The 12,538-nt window shown below is 36.3% G+C and overlaps 1 protein-coding gene across 4 annotated transcripts in view; it reads left to right on the forward strand.

Annotated features, from left to right (window-relative positions):
• Nucleotides 1–12,538, forward strand: part of LAMA2 (laminin subunit alpha 2) — a 426,899-nt gene that overhangs the window by 372,200 nt on the left and 42,161 nt on the right. For all 4 annotated transcript variants that reach the window (XM_088140697.1, XM_088140685.1, XM_088140689.1 and 1 more), the window contains exons 48-51: nt 5,216–5,340; nt 6,754–6,916; nt 9,716–9,860; nt 11,794–11,935. In XM_088140697.1, the coding sequence (XP_087996823.1) occupies nt 5,216–5,340; nt 6,754–6,916; nt 9,716–9,860; nt 11,794–11,935 (575 nt within the window). The remainder of the gene's footprint in view (nt 1–5,215; nt 5,341–6,753; nt 6,917–9,715; nt 9,861–11,793; nt 11,936–12,538) is intronic.

A 12,538-nucleotide genomic window follows, 5' to 3' on the forward strand; every position in this document is an offset into this window, starting at 1 on the left:
TATCTATAGCGCTAGGACAGATTTGACTCTGTGGCTGATTTAGAATCTAACTAATCATTAGCTCCTTCTAAGATGATTAGAACATGAGAGAATCAAGGGTTCTCTATTGGTCTTATTTGTATCTGACCATTGGAAGATGGCTTTGGATGGCAGATTATTTTGTCCTTCAGATGATTTGCCTGAAACCATATTGTTTATCCTTCTTTAAAAGTGAGGCATTGTGGGTGAAATGCCTACAGCAGCTGCAACTTTCAGTGTCTTCCTCAAGTAAAATATATGTCCCTGAAATGCGTTCCTATGAAACTCACTGGCCATTTTTCTTCAGACAAGATATCAGGACAGTAGGCAAGCATCAGTAGCAGCAGCAAGTGGAGATAGGAAGAAAGGATAGGGAGGAAGCTGCTGGAGAAGTGTGTAATACGAAGGGGCCTTCTCACCTCCAATATTCTCTTGGTGCTCGAGTTCTAAAGTTGCTGATTACATTATGTGAAAAAGTGACAGGTCCAAAATCATCACATGAGCTTCCATTACTGAGGATGGACAACATCAATCCCAGTAGGTAGACCAGACCAGAAAATCAACTCCACAGAAGTTGAGACCTACACTTTATTGAGATATGCTATAAGTCTGAAGTACCCACTTTAGCATATAAATTAAAAGGATTAAATCTTTTATTTACTCCTTAGACAAGATGAAGCTTTGCAAAGACCTCAGTTTCCCATCTTTCCATTTAAATGCTGTTTCCATAATATATAGAGTCATTAAGTTACATATAGTAATTCATAATTATACATACAGTTTTTATATAAACCTGGTACTAGGATGGATGGATGGATGGATGGATGGATGGATGGATGGATGGATGGACGGACAGATCTGGCTTGGATCCTAAACTCTTTTTAAAATCCAATTTGGCTTCACTCCTCTTACATCATCATCATTGTCATGGTTGGTTGCACAGTCAGCCAGATGTTTAGACTGGATTTGTTTTTATCCATCTATTGAGTCCTTCCCAAGGACCTGGGACAGGCAGATGTTGTTTGATGGTGTTAAAGGTATCATCGCAGGTCATAAGCTGTTCCAAGTAAAGCTTCCTTTTGCAATTGACTGATGGGGATTTTGTCAAAGCCAATGGTCTTCAAGTGGTGCTCCAGATGTTTTGGGATTACATCCAAGGCACTTATTACTATTGGTACTATCTTTGCTTTCTTTTGCCATAGTCGTTCTACTTCTATTTGCAAGTCTTTATACTCTGTGATTTTCTCTAGTTCTTTCTCTTCTATTCTGCTGTCTCCAGGTATTTCAATGTCTGCTATCCAGACTTTTTTGTCTTTCTTATCAACAATTGTTAAGTCTGGCGTATTGTGTGGCAGGTGCTTGTCTGTTTCAATTCTAAAGTCCCAGAGCACTTTAGCTTCTTCATTTTCTATTACTTTGTCTGGTTTTGGTCCCACTAGTTCTTGCTTGCAGGCAAATGGTATTTCTTGCAGATATTCCAGTGCACCATTGTTGCTACTTTGTCATGTGGTTGTTTGTAGTCAGTCTGTGCAATCTTCTTGCAGCAACTAACTAGGTGGTCCACTGTTTCTTCAGCTTCTTTGCAGTGGCAACATTTGCTGTCTGTTGCTATCTTCTCAATTCTGGCTTTGCATGCATTTGTTTTTAAGGCTTAGTCTTGTGCAGCCAGAATTAGCCCCTCTGTCTCTTTCTTCAACTTTCCTGCTCTTAGCCATTGCCAGGTCTTGTTGTTGTCTGCTTTGCCTGCTAGTTGTGTGTGTGTGTGTGTGTGTGTGTGTGTACTGGCCATGTAATACAGATACTGAAGAAACAGTGGACCACCTAGTTAGCTGCTGCAAGAAGATCACACAGACTGACTACAAACAATGGCATGACAAAATAGCAACAATGGTGCATTGGAATATCTGCAAGAAACACCGCTTGCCTGCAAGCAAGAACTGGTGAGGCCAAGAACAGGCAAAGTAATAGAAAATGAAGAAGTTAAAGTGCTCTGGGACTTTGAATTCAAATAGATAAGCACCTGCCACACAACACCCCAGACTTAACTTCTCCGACTTTGCTTCTTTCACTCATCCCCTTTCTTTTTCTTTCTCTTTTTAAAAGTTCTTTTCAGTATGAATTGAATAGTGCCAAGTTTATCATTAACTTCTAAAAATATTATTAAACATACCCTTTGCCAATTAAAATATTCACAGTGACCTTGGAGGAGATCGCCCAAGTTGTTCAAATTTCATGTCATGCCTCTCTTTGAAAGTCAGGTTTCTGTTCTCCAGATGTTCACACATATTAATATTTTTAATATTCATAATTCCTCATGAAAAGTACCAGGTGCTTATATCTCTGAAATTGCTAAATATCTGGAAGTAAAATGAGCTCATATTGATCAAGTGAGACATAAAAGATAATCAGATACTTTTGGAGAGGACAACTTCCTGTGAGAACAATTCTCTTTAAGCAATTCAGCAGTTACAACAAATACTGTTCAAACTATTGGGGTTTGTGTCCTAACTTGTGATAATTATGATTTAAAAAGCCAAATTTTTTTTAAAAAAACACCTACTCTAGATGATAAAAAAGAAAACTAAAGTTCATCCTAACATCCTGGTTATCATGGCATACAGCATCTTGATGGCTGATTTTATGGTATATATCCTCATTATTTAAACAAAAATGCCTTTAGTTATTTAATGAACCAGAAAAAAAAGAAGCAAACTCAAAAACAATATATTAAGGACTTCTCATATATGTATATACATTTTTACACAAGTGTGTAAGGTGGCTATATTTCATTATAATCATCCAGACATCTACAACAGAAATCATCTATATCAGTAAGCAATTTGTTCATAAGAACTGTGTGTGAGTGGATGGCCCTAGAAATTTACATTATAAATAAATTATAAATAAATCACAAGTAACTTCAGGTGTTCAATCCACCAAATAATTGGGGCCATAATTTTATCTTTCCAAAATTAAAGCATAAGTCTTTTACCAATAAGACAGATGCAGAGAATCCATTTGCTTTTGTCAGGCCTAGCCCAAAGAACTCCTGGAGACCATGCAGTTTCAATCAGCAAAGTTTATTTGCCAGCACCTGTTTACAGAAATCTTCTCAGACTGACCAGCAGTTCCCAGGCACAAGTCTCTACTATCTTCTGGAATGTTTAGGGATGCGCCAGCTTTCTCTGCTTATCTCCAGAGCGTTGCTCTGGAAACGAGAGCACCGTTTTCACCCCCCTTCCTCCATTCCAGTCCATCACAGCTTTGTCCCGCTATCGATGTTGATGTAATAGGTATGTGGGTCAAAAGAATACGGGTGTATATAAATATAAAGCCCTGTTTCGAAGTCAGATTAATATGTATAATTACTTATTCCCTGAATATAACAATTTTAGGGCATCACAAAAAAAATATGTTTTAATGAAGTGCTATTCTCAGTTTGGGCCTGTAGCATTTTCAGCTTCAGAGACATCTAAATTATTAGACTTGATCACTAAATCTTACGAGGCCAATAAATAAATAAATCCCACAGTCTTATATAAGTATATGTAATTATATATACGTATACTTAAATAAGTATTTATACTTATAAATACTTGATATCGATCAATCTGTTTCATATACAGTTTTAAAAGACTGAATGGAACAAGGAACTTTAGATCTCTGTTTTGCCTAAACAAGAGGAAATTGTCTTAATGTTTCTGTCATAGTTCAATAGACTATGTTTTATTCTACACACACACACACACACACAAAAAGTGAATTTGGTGGAGCTTATTGTGTTTGTATATGAAAAGAATGTGTAAATCATGTGTGGTTTTTTTGAAGGGAAGTAGTCTAATGACATAGCCTTCATCTTACCTCCAGACCACTGGAGACACAACCTAAAATCATTAGTTGTCTTGCTGTTAAAGTGCTTTTGTGTCTTCTTATGAGACAGATCTTATCATGTAACCATCTAGAGCACCTTGGTGACAATAGAATGATGAAGGGATCTATTAGCTCTTTTGGCAGCTTAAGGCTTTGGCAGTCACAATCCATCCCCATTCAGTCACTGACTTTGCCTTCTCTAGCTATGTTGACATGGGCTGCAAGAGAGTGGACACCTGGCTTGCACAGAGGCGTCTGCCCTGCCTATGTAATGTCTACCCAGGGCTTCAGAATGTGCTAATTAAATCTTATGCAGGGTCCTTAGGTCTACTGGTTTTCTGGAAGACAAAAAGCCTTGCTTTTAAACACACGTACATCAGTCTTTCAAAAGATCTCTCTGTACAAAACAAATATACAACATTGGTTGATTTAAACAGGGAAAAAGATTGCCTCTCCTTATGTCCCATATGAGTTTTTCACTGGTCCCAACAAGAACAGGTTTCATATGGCCAAATGTCCTACTGGCTTTAATATGTATTGGCTGGAGGAGATGCTGCCACTTGGAGTACTCTGATACCATTTTGGTATTTCATGGAGTACTTCCAGGTACCACTGGGTGTCACCACTCACTACCAGCACTGCTATTCCTTTACTCTAAGGTCCAAAACAATCTCAGCTGAAAGGTTGGTGAATGGGGCGTAGGAGGCAGCAGGATTACCGGCAACTCTGTTGATGTATCTGCAAACTCTCTCCCATTCCATCCCATGCCCTTGTTGACTGCACCCATAGATCAGCTGTATTGTTATATTTTGATATGCCAGCCTTTCAGAAAATCTCTATGTATGTTCATTTATTTTATTTATTTGACCTGGACACCATCCAACTTCAGTCAACTCTGGGCATCTCACAGCTTTAAAAAACAAACAGCAATAATGCAATCCAGATCAAATAAACAATAAACAGAATGGTGGATCTGGTCAACAGCAACATACATACTGTACCTACATTCTACAAGGGGCTCCAACTACCCTCACCTAAAGCCTGGGAGAAAAACCAGATCTTCAAGGTTCTCAGGAATGCCATCAGGCTGGGAGCCACCTAGATCTCAGGAGCAAACTCATTCCAGAGGGCAGGTGCTGGGACAGAGAAGGCCTTGTTTCTCTATCCATGTCTTAATAGCTTCCACTTCTGTTGAAAATTAGACAGTATGTGGGAACAAACTGCAAAAGGCAGCATGCTATGGACAAATGTTACCTTTTGTTTCTAACTGTAACAGAGCCTATTAACAAAGAGTTCAGTACTTAGCCAGCCTACTTTCTCTTTCCAGAAATCTGAGGCTATAAGAGTCACTACTTTTACAGGATGCATGGGAGAAACCTATTTAGACAGCAAACCAATAGGACTATGGAATTTCAGAGACCTTGAAGGAGAGTGTAAGGGCTGTGCTGTCAGGTAAGGTGTTTGCCATAATATTGTTTATCGTAACATTGTGGAATGACCGCATTAGTTAAAGAAATGTGTTCATATTTTTTTAAATCCTCAATAGTCCAGTTACATTAATGATTATATTTTAATTCTTGTCAAACATTACAGTGTAATTTTGTCCATTATCGTCATGAAAATGAATAACCATATCTAGTTCATTGACCACCTTTCTATACATATCAAATATAAGAGGGCAGTGTGACTGCAAGAATTTAAACTCCCTCCCTCCCTCCCTCCCTCCCTCCCTCCCGTCTTTCTTTCTTTCTTTCTTTCTTTCTTTCTTTCTTTCTTTCTTTCTTTCTTTCTTTCTTTCTTTCTTTCTTTCTTTCTCTCTCTCTCTCTCTCTCTCTCTCTCTCTTTCTTTCTTTCTTTCTTTCTTTCTTTCTTTCTTTCTTGTTGCTAAGGATCTCACTATATTAGTATATTTGTACTGTTTCTCCTTTTTATACAGGAAATGACATTTGAAAGACCTTAATTTGATTTCTTTAGCATAGGGATCAACCATTTGAAAGCTCAATCATTTTTAATGCCACTCTGAAAAATGAAAATTGTATGGCATAGCTCACAATACTCACTGTTTCACCCACCCCCCATACACATACACAAGTAAATGCATATTTGAAAACATATAGGAACTAAACATTTACATGCATATAAAGTTAATCTTTAAAGCTCTAAGAATATTTCTTCAGTTATATGCACATATAGACGTACAAATAGACACGGCAGAATCAGTATCAATACATGATGATGACATTAGAATGGTGGTATATACATCATGACTTCATCATGTAAATTATGCAATTACCTAATAACATCATGACATATGATGCAAGTATGTAAGTTGTGTCATTTGTGTGATGACATTATAACATACATGTCCACATTTGCCGTCTTGTGGATGACCATGTAGGATATACAGCAGCAAGGTCTCATATCATATATGAGCTGTGTGAAGCTTTGATTCAAAGCTTTGATTTGAAGGCATTTCTACTTCATTAAGCTATCTGATTCATTGAATCAATGCATCAAATTAAATTGCATTTCTTCAAATCAATAAATTGATAGACTTTGGTTCATGCACACGTACTTCATATCAAATCAGATTGATGACTGAATAAAATTTACTTGATTAAATGATTCAGTGGACTTTTGCATGTGCATGCATACAAGTATTATGAGATAGTTACATTATGATCAACTTGATTCAAATCAGCTATATCAATCAAATTGAATGGATGATTCAGATAGACTCAACTTTGTCTCAGTAATTCTAACTGAAATGATTATTCTAATCAGCTGTTAGGAGATTCACAAACTTCTGATATCTACCAGTTCTCAAAGTCCTGTTTGAATAATTTGTGTTTCTTCACATCACAGCCCCCAAGTGGCAGATGGTGAGGGTACTGTTCAGTTTGATGGAGAAGGTTATGCTACCGTAAGCCGCCCCATAAGATGGAACCCCAATATCTCCATGGTCATGTTCAAATTCAAGACATTTTCTTCTACTGCTCTCCTGATGTATCTTGCTACACTAGACTTGGTAAAACTATGCTTCTTAGACTTGTGTTGTTAACATTATGGCCTCTGCAAATCCCTGTAAAGAGAAATTAAAATATACGTCAGTTAACCTGTTAATGACTGTCACAGTGAACACTGTGAGCTTTACAACTGTTTATAGATAAAGTAGGATAATTTATGAGGGCATAGTACAACTGCTTGCATAATGCTGTTAACAGTGAATGCAGATCATTAGTATGACTGTTCTTGGTATTTCTACTAAGCTGCATTGCCAAAGAATCGTTTGTATCGTATAGCTGTCAGCACTTCCTTATGAGTTACAGATGGGCCTTATGTAATGTAAACATTCACTGGAGTTTATCTATTTATTTTAACAATGTCTTTGGTATTGTTAGGAAATGTAGGGATTTTTATTGTCTTTTAACAGGCAAGTACTAGATGAGAAACACTGTTTTGGGACAAATTCATAACCATAAATTCAGTATATTCCTGCACCCTCAATATTCCAAATGTGGCATACATATCCAACAATGGAGCGACTGGCACTTTTTCTTTTTCAGTGAGGGCTGCCTTCTTCCAGGAGCAATGCACTGGGTGAAGATATGCTAGGGGTTGGTGAACCAAAAGGAAAACTGGGTGTGGTTGCTTTTTTTTTTTTTTCTTGCACTCCCTTCTTTGATTTTCTTTTTTTTTTTATAATAACTTTATTAAATTTTTAAAAACAGAAAGATGAAAACTAACAAAAACCAATAATCAAGAAAGAGAATAGAAGAAAATAGAGAGAGAGAGAAAGAAGGGAAAAACGCAAAAAAATTAAGGAAAAGAAAGAAACAGAAATACAAAAAAAGAATGACTTCTTTTACCAAAGATATAAGTAAAACATACATTAAACATACATTTTACCGAAGATATGAGTAAAACATACATTAAACTCCAAACATACTCTAAAACATAATCTAAGATTTCAACTTAACATCAGTTTTTTCTATAATCTATTAATTTTACTAATCATCAAATCTATATATCATAATTTCATTTTTTTTCTGTTTCCCACAAAAAGTTCCAAAAGGGGCTTCCAATTAGCATTAAAATTAGCTGATGTCTTTTTCCTAATCAACGCTGTCAATTTCACCATCTTGGCTAGCTCCATCAACTTTACAATCCATTCTTTCATCGTGGGTAATATCAAGTCTTTCCACCTTTGAGCATATAAAAGTCTCACTGCAGTTATCATATATAAAAACAAAGGTCCATAAGATTTTTCTGATTGTTTATCCATCAGCCCCAAAAGAAATGCCTCTGGTTCCAATTGTATATTAATCTTCAAAATCCCTTCTTTGTTTTTCTGATATCCTCTTCTCCAAGTAGCAAGCTGCCTGGGACAGGACCGGTAGATTTTAGCAAGGTCTAAATTTGTTGCTTGAAGAAGATTAAATTAAGCTATGAGTGGTATATAATATTAGTTGTGCTGGTTTTCAGTTTGCAAAAATGCTTAGTGTATATGAACATTGCATAGAATGAGATGACTTGTAAATATTGATTCCCCCAACCAATCCACTTTCTCTGCACTGCAAAAGCTACTTGAGATCTTATATATTAGAAATATGTATTCCTGGAAAAATCCAGGATATGATATGAGATGTAAATAAAAGAAATGGGATCTTAATATAAACAGTCATGGATATAAGCAGTTATTTATTTATATCCCAAATAAGGAAAGACAGAGACAGAAAATATTGAATTGTCCTTGGTGTTCCCATTTGACTGTCATTATTTCACAAATATTATTATTTATTACACCTGCAATATATATATATACATACAAAAGATGGCAAGACTATAGATATGTCCCAAAGAATCACTTTAGTGGGCTAGAATGGCCAGACATACATTGACTCTTTTCTGTTTGGGGGTGGGGGGTGGGGGGCTCCTGTTTTTTCTGTGTAAGAGACTACTGCCAAAGTCACCCACAATTCCTTAATGAAATATGTCTGGATTAAAATTCCTCGCAGGATCCCTCAAGATAGGTTTGTTATCTCCTAGAATAAGACCTACTTTCTAACTGCCTCCATTAAGTTAAGGCATCCTTAGACTGAGTTTGAATCCTAGCATCTGTACTGTTGCCTCAGCAGTGTCATAGAAGTGGCTTGCCACTGTCTTTTTCCAGGATCTCTATAGCTATGGGATCCCAGGAAGCCCCCCATCCAGTTTTTAACCAGAGATGACCCTGCTTAGCTTCTGAAACAACCAAGGTCATCTAGATACTGCCACCTAACAAGGCACTGAACAAATGAACAATGCAATCTGATTTGGTTCTGCATAGTTCATTATTATACTTTACTGAAATGAATCTAATACCTTTGTATACAGTAAAATTAGAATTTAAATATGTGACTAAAACACAATAATTCATTTTCACATTATTGTATTTCCTTACTTGGAAGTATAAAATGTGTCTTTGTATGTCTGTGTAGCAGAGAGAGAGAGAGATTATCTTTTTCCAATAAGAAATCACATAAGAATAGTAAATTGAATTCTTGTACAGAAAGGTATTTATCTTTCCGATTGGAAGAAATTGTTCCTACTGTTAGCACAATGGATTCCTTAAATGAACCCAAGTGGCAATTTCTTTTTTGAACGATATAAATGTTTAAAAGAAGGGAGGAGGGGGCAGGTGAATCTTGCATAATGGTTGGGGATTGGAGATAATGGAAGGAACAGTCACTTCATCTTCATCTAAGATTGATAGATAACAGAAAAAGTGGGATTTACAGTATCATACAATTGCTAAATCAACATTTGTAATGTTTCTGACCAACAGAAAGATTTCATGAGCATAGAACTCAGTGATGGGCATATTAAAGTCAGTTATGATCTAGGTTCAGGACCAACTTCAGTTGTCGGCAATCAGAGCCACAATGATGGAAAATGGAAATCATTCACCTTGTCAAGAATTCTCAAACAAGGTGAGTTCTTCCAGTGATAACAGAAACATCCTAATTATCTTATCCAACACAGCTAACCACCTAATCACAGAGAAGATGATGTATAAAATTGTAGGTTTAGAAAGTTGTGGAAGAAAATGATTTAGCAACTTCTTTTGCTTTCAATTACAGATGGCTCAGGTTAGTTGTGACTGATTGCAGTGTCAAATGGGTCTCTTATGATTTTGTTTTGAATGAGGTAGCTTAATTTTCTAGGCATAATTCTATCTCACAGCTCCCTAAATTACCCTCAGAAATGTATTCCAAGTGAAAAATGTTTTTCTTTTATGCAGGGCCCTGATGTTTTTCCAAAGTTCATAAAACAAACCTACACTATTTCTTTTGAATGGAAGTCAGTTTTATATTTCATGGTCCCTTTCATGTCTTGCATTTCTCAAAGTGTCTTTAAAAGGCAGTAAGTTAACTGCTGCTGGTGTCATCTGCCTACTCACAATGCAAAGTAGATTCTTTTCGCTAAGTGCCGCCAACCCTTGTGTTGCCAGAAGAAAAGGGTTCCTTTAGACAGCAGGAGTATGTTAAATGTATATATATGTAACTATACTTGCTGCTGAATTCCACCTAAAATGTAAGAGAAAATGTGTAGGAAATTCAAGCAAACAGAGCAGAATTTCGGTATGATGAATGAACATTTTCAGAAGACTTTCACATGCTGCTGAGTAACAGGAGAAAACTGTGATCCAGCGTGAGCTTTTTCATCTATTAGTATTGTTTGCTAAGACCTGGAATCTGGGAATGAATGTTTTCTCTGCGTGTTCAACAAATTAAAGCGTTCCTAGATTTATCTCTAAATTGAGACTGAATTTTATAAAACCATATAACAAGTCCAATTAATCACATTTATTCTGAGAAATAAAGTCAAGTTAATTGTTTTCTGAAGCATCTCTTTATGTTCATATGTCTTCACTATTTGGCACTAACATTATATCTCATGTTTGTTCAGATAAATGTCGCAATGCATTTGTTTCATGATATTGGGCTACATATACACCCAAGCATCAGGAATTTCCTCTGTGTTTTTCATCTTTGCATTCCTCATAGCCACCCCCCTCCCTCAATCTCCTGCAGCAGTTCCTCAGATCTCCAGAGCAGATTTCAAGGGAGGTGGGCAGCAGGGGAGAAGAAGAGAATTCCATCCATCAGTTCAAATGGCAGACAGTCACCACCATCTAAATCTAAATAGATTTGCAGCCCTTCCTGTTCCACCTAGTAATGGCAAACCATGTGATATTAAAATGTTTATGCATTAAAATAATATTTTAAAAGGGCCTGTGGGAAGAAGAACTCAACATCAAGAGTAGGAAGGTGTGGAGAATAAATGCAGATCCCCTGTTATTGAATAGAGTTGGATGGTCTGTAGAGAGTGAGCACTTATATTAATTTCTAAGAAAAAAACAGTGGATGGAGTGAGTAGAAGTGCCATATATATAAGCAAAGCCTCCAGAAGATAATCCTGATCAATTTGGAAGTTTTTTGCATGTTTTATTTGTAATTGAAGTTAGCATGATCAAGAAAATTATTGCTAAGCACAATGGGACTAGTTCTAAGGATCAAATAAAACTGTAATAAATTTCATTTAATTATTATACATCTTCAGGCATTGCTTTCTTCTTTTTTCATATACTTTTATTTTTCTGCTTGCTTGCTTTTTTCTCTGCAATGTGTTCTACTTTAATACTTTTGTTCTTTTAGATTACATTGTATCTCAGTGTGAATTTGTAAGGATGTGCCTCCATTCATATCAAAACTACATAATATATTGAAAATATAGTTAAATGGTACTAATCATAAATACCATTTGGATAAAGAGAGGAAAAAATATTTGAAATATTTCCAGCTATACACACACATACACGCACACACATACTCATTAACATTTCTCTTTGTATTTCCCCAGCTAATATATCAATCATAGACATAGACTCTAATCGTGAAGAAATCATATCAACAGTTTCTACAGGGAAGCACTTTGGTCTCAATCTGAAAGCTGATGAGCCAATATATTTTGGTGGATTGCCATCACTGAGAAGAAACCTAAGGTAATGTGATTTAAAATATAATTGATAATAAAGATTCAATAGCAAAATCTATGCCATTCATTGAACAATATTAGTTCTTCAGGGAAATCTACTAAATGATAAGATATAGCCTCCCTTGCACTAAGCTCAATTCCTGGTAACTACATGGATCCATCTGTACAATTTTCATAACAACAATATGGGGGTGGTTAGCCATTACCTTCTTCACACCTGAGATTAGGGAATCACAGGTTCCTTTTATGTTTTATAAGGGAGCAGCCTTTCTAATAGGGAGGTTGAGAGAACCATAAAGACAGTCATGTAGATCCCTTGCCTCCTCCTTATTCCTGGTACTGCCTCCATCCTTGCTAACTTTGGCTTTCTCCCTGTTTGTGATTCCACTGAAGAGCCACCAGCAAAAATGGTTTTTGCCCATGCAGTCATACCAACCTAAAGCATTTTGAACTGAGTGTCATGTGCTTGTTCACTTCAGTGCATTACAGATATAACAATTGTTCTCCTCACTTTCTATTTTAGAGCAATATATCAAATATTTCAACCTGGACACTGGAGAAAACCAGAAATGTGATATTGACCCAGTAATTGAAAGGGAAATAGTTCTGT

The sequence above is a fragment of the Python bivittatus genome, unplaced genomic scaffold, assembly GCF_059951505.1.
Source record: "Python bivittatus isolate LINGU-HERP-01145 unplaced genomic scaffold, Pbiv_v1 ctg000020_np1212, whole genome shotgun sequence".
NCBI lineage: Eukaryota > Metazoa > Chordata > Lepidosauria > Squamata > Pythonidae > Python > Python bivittatus.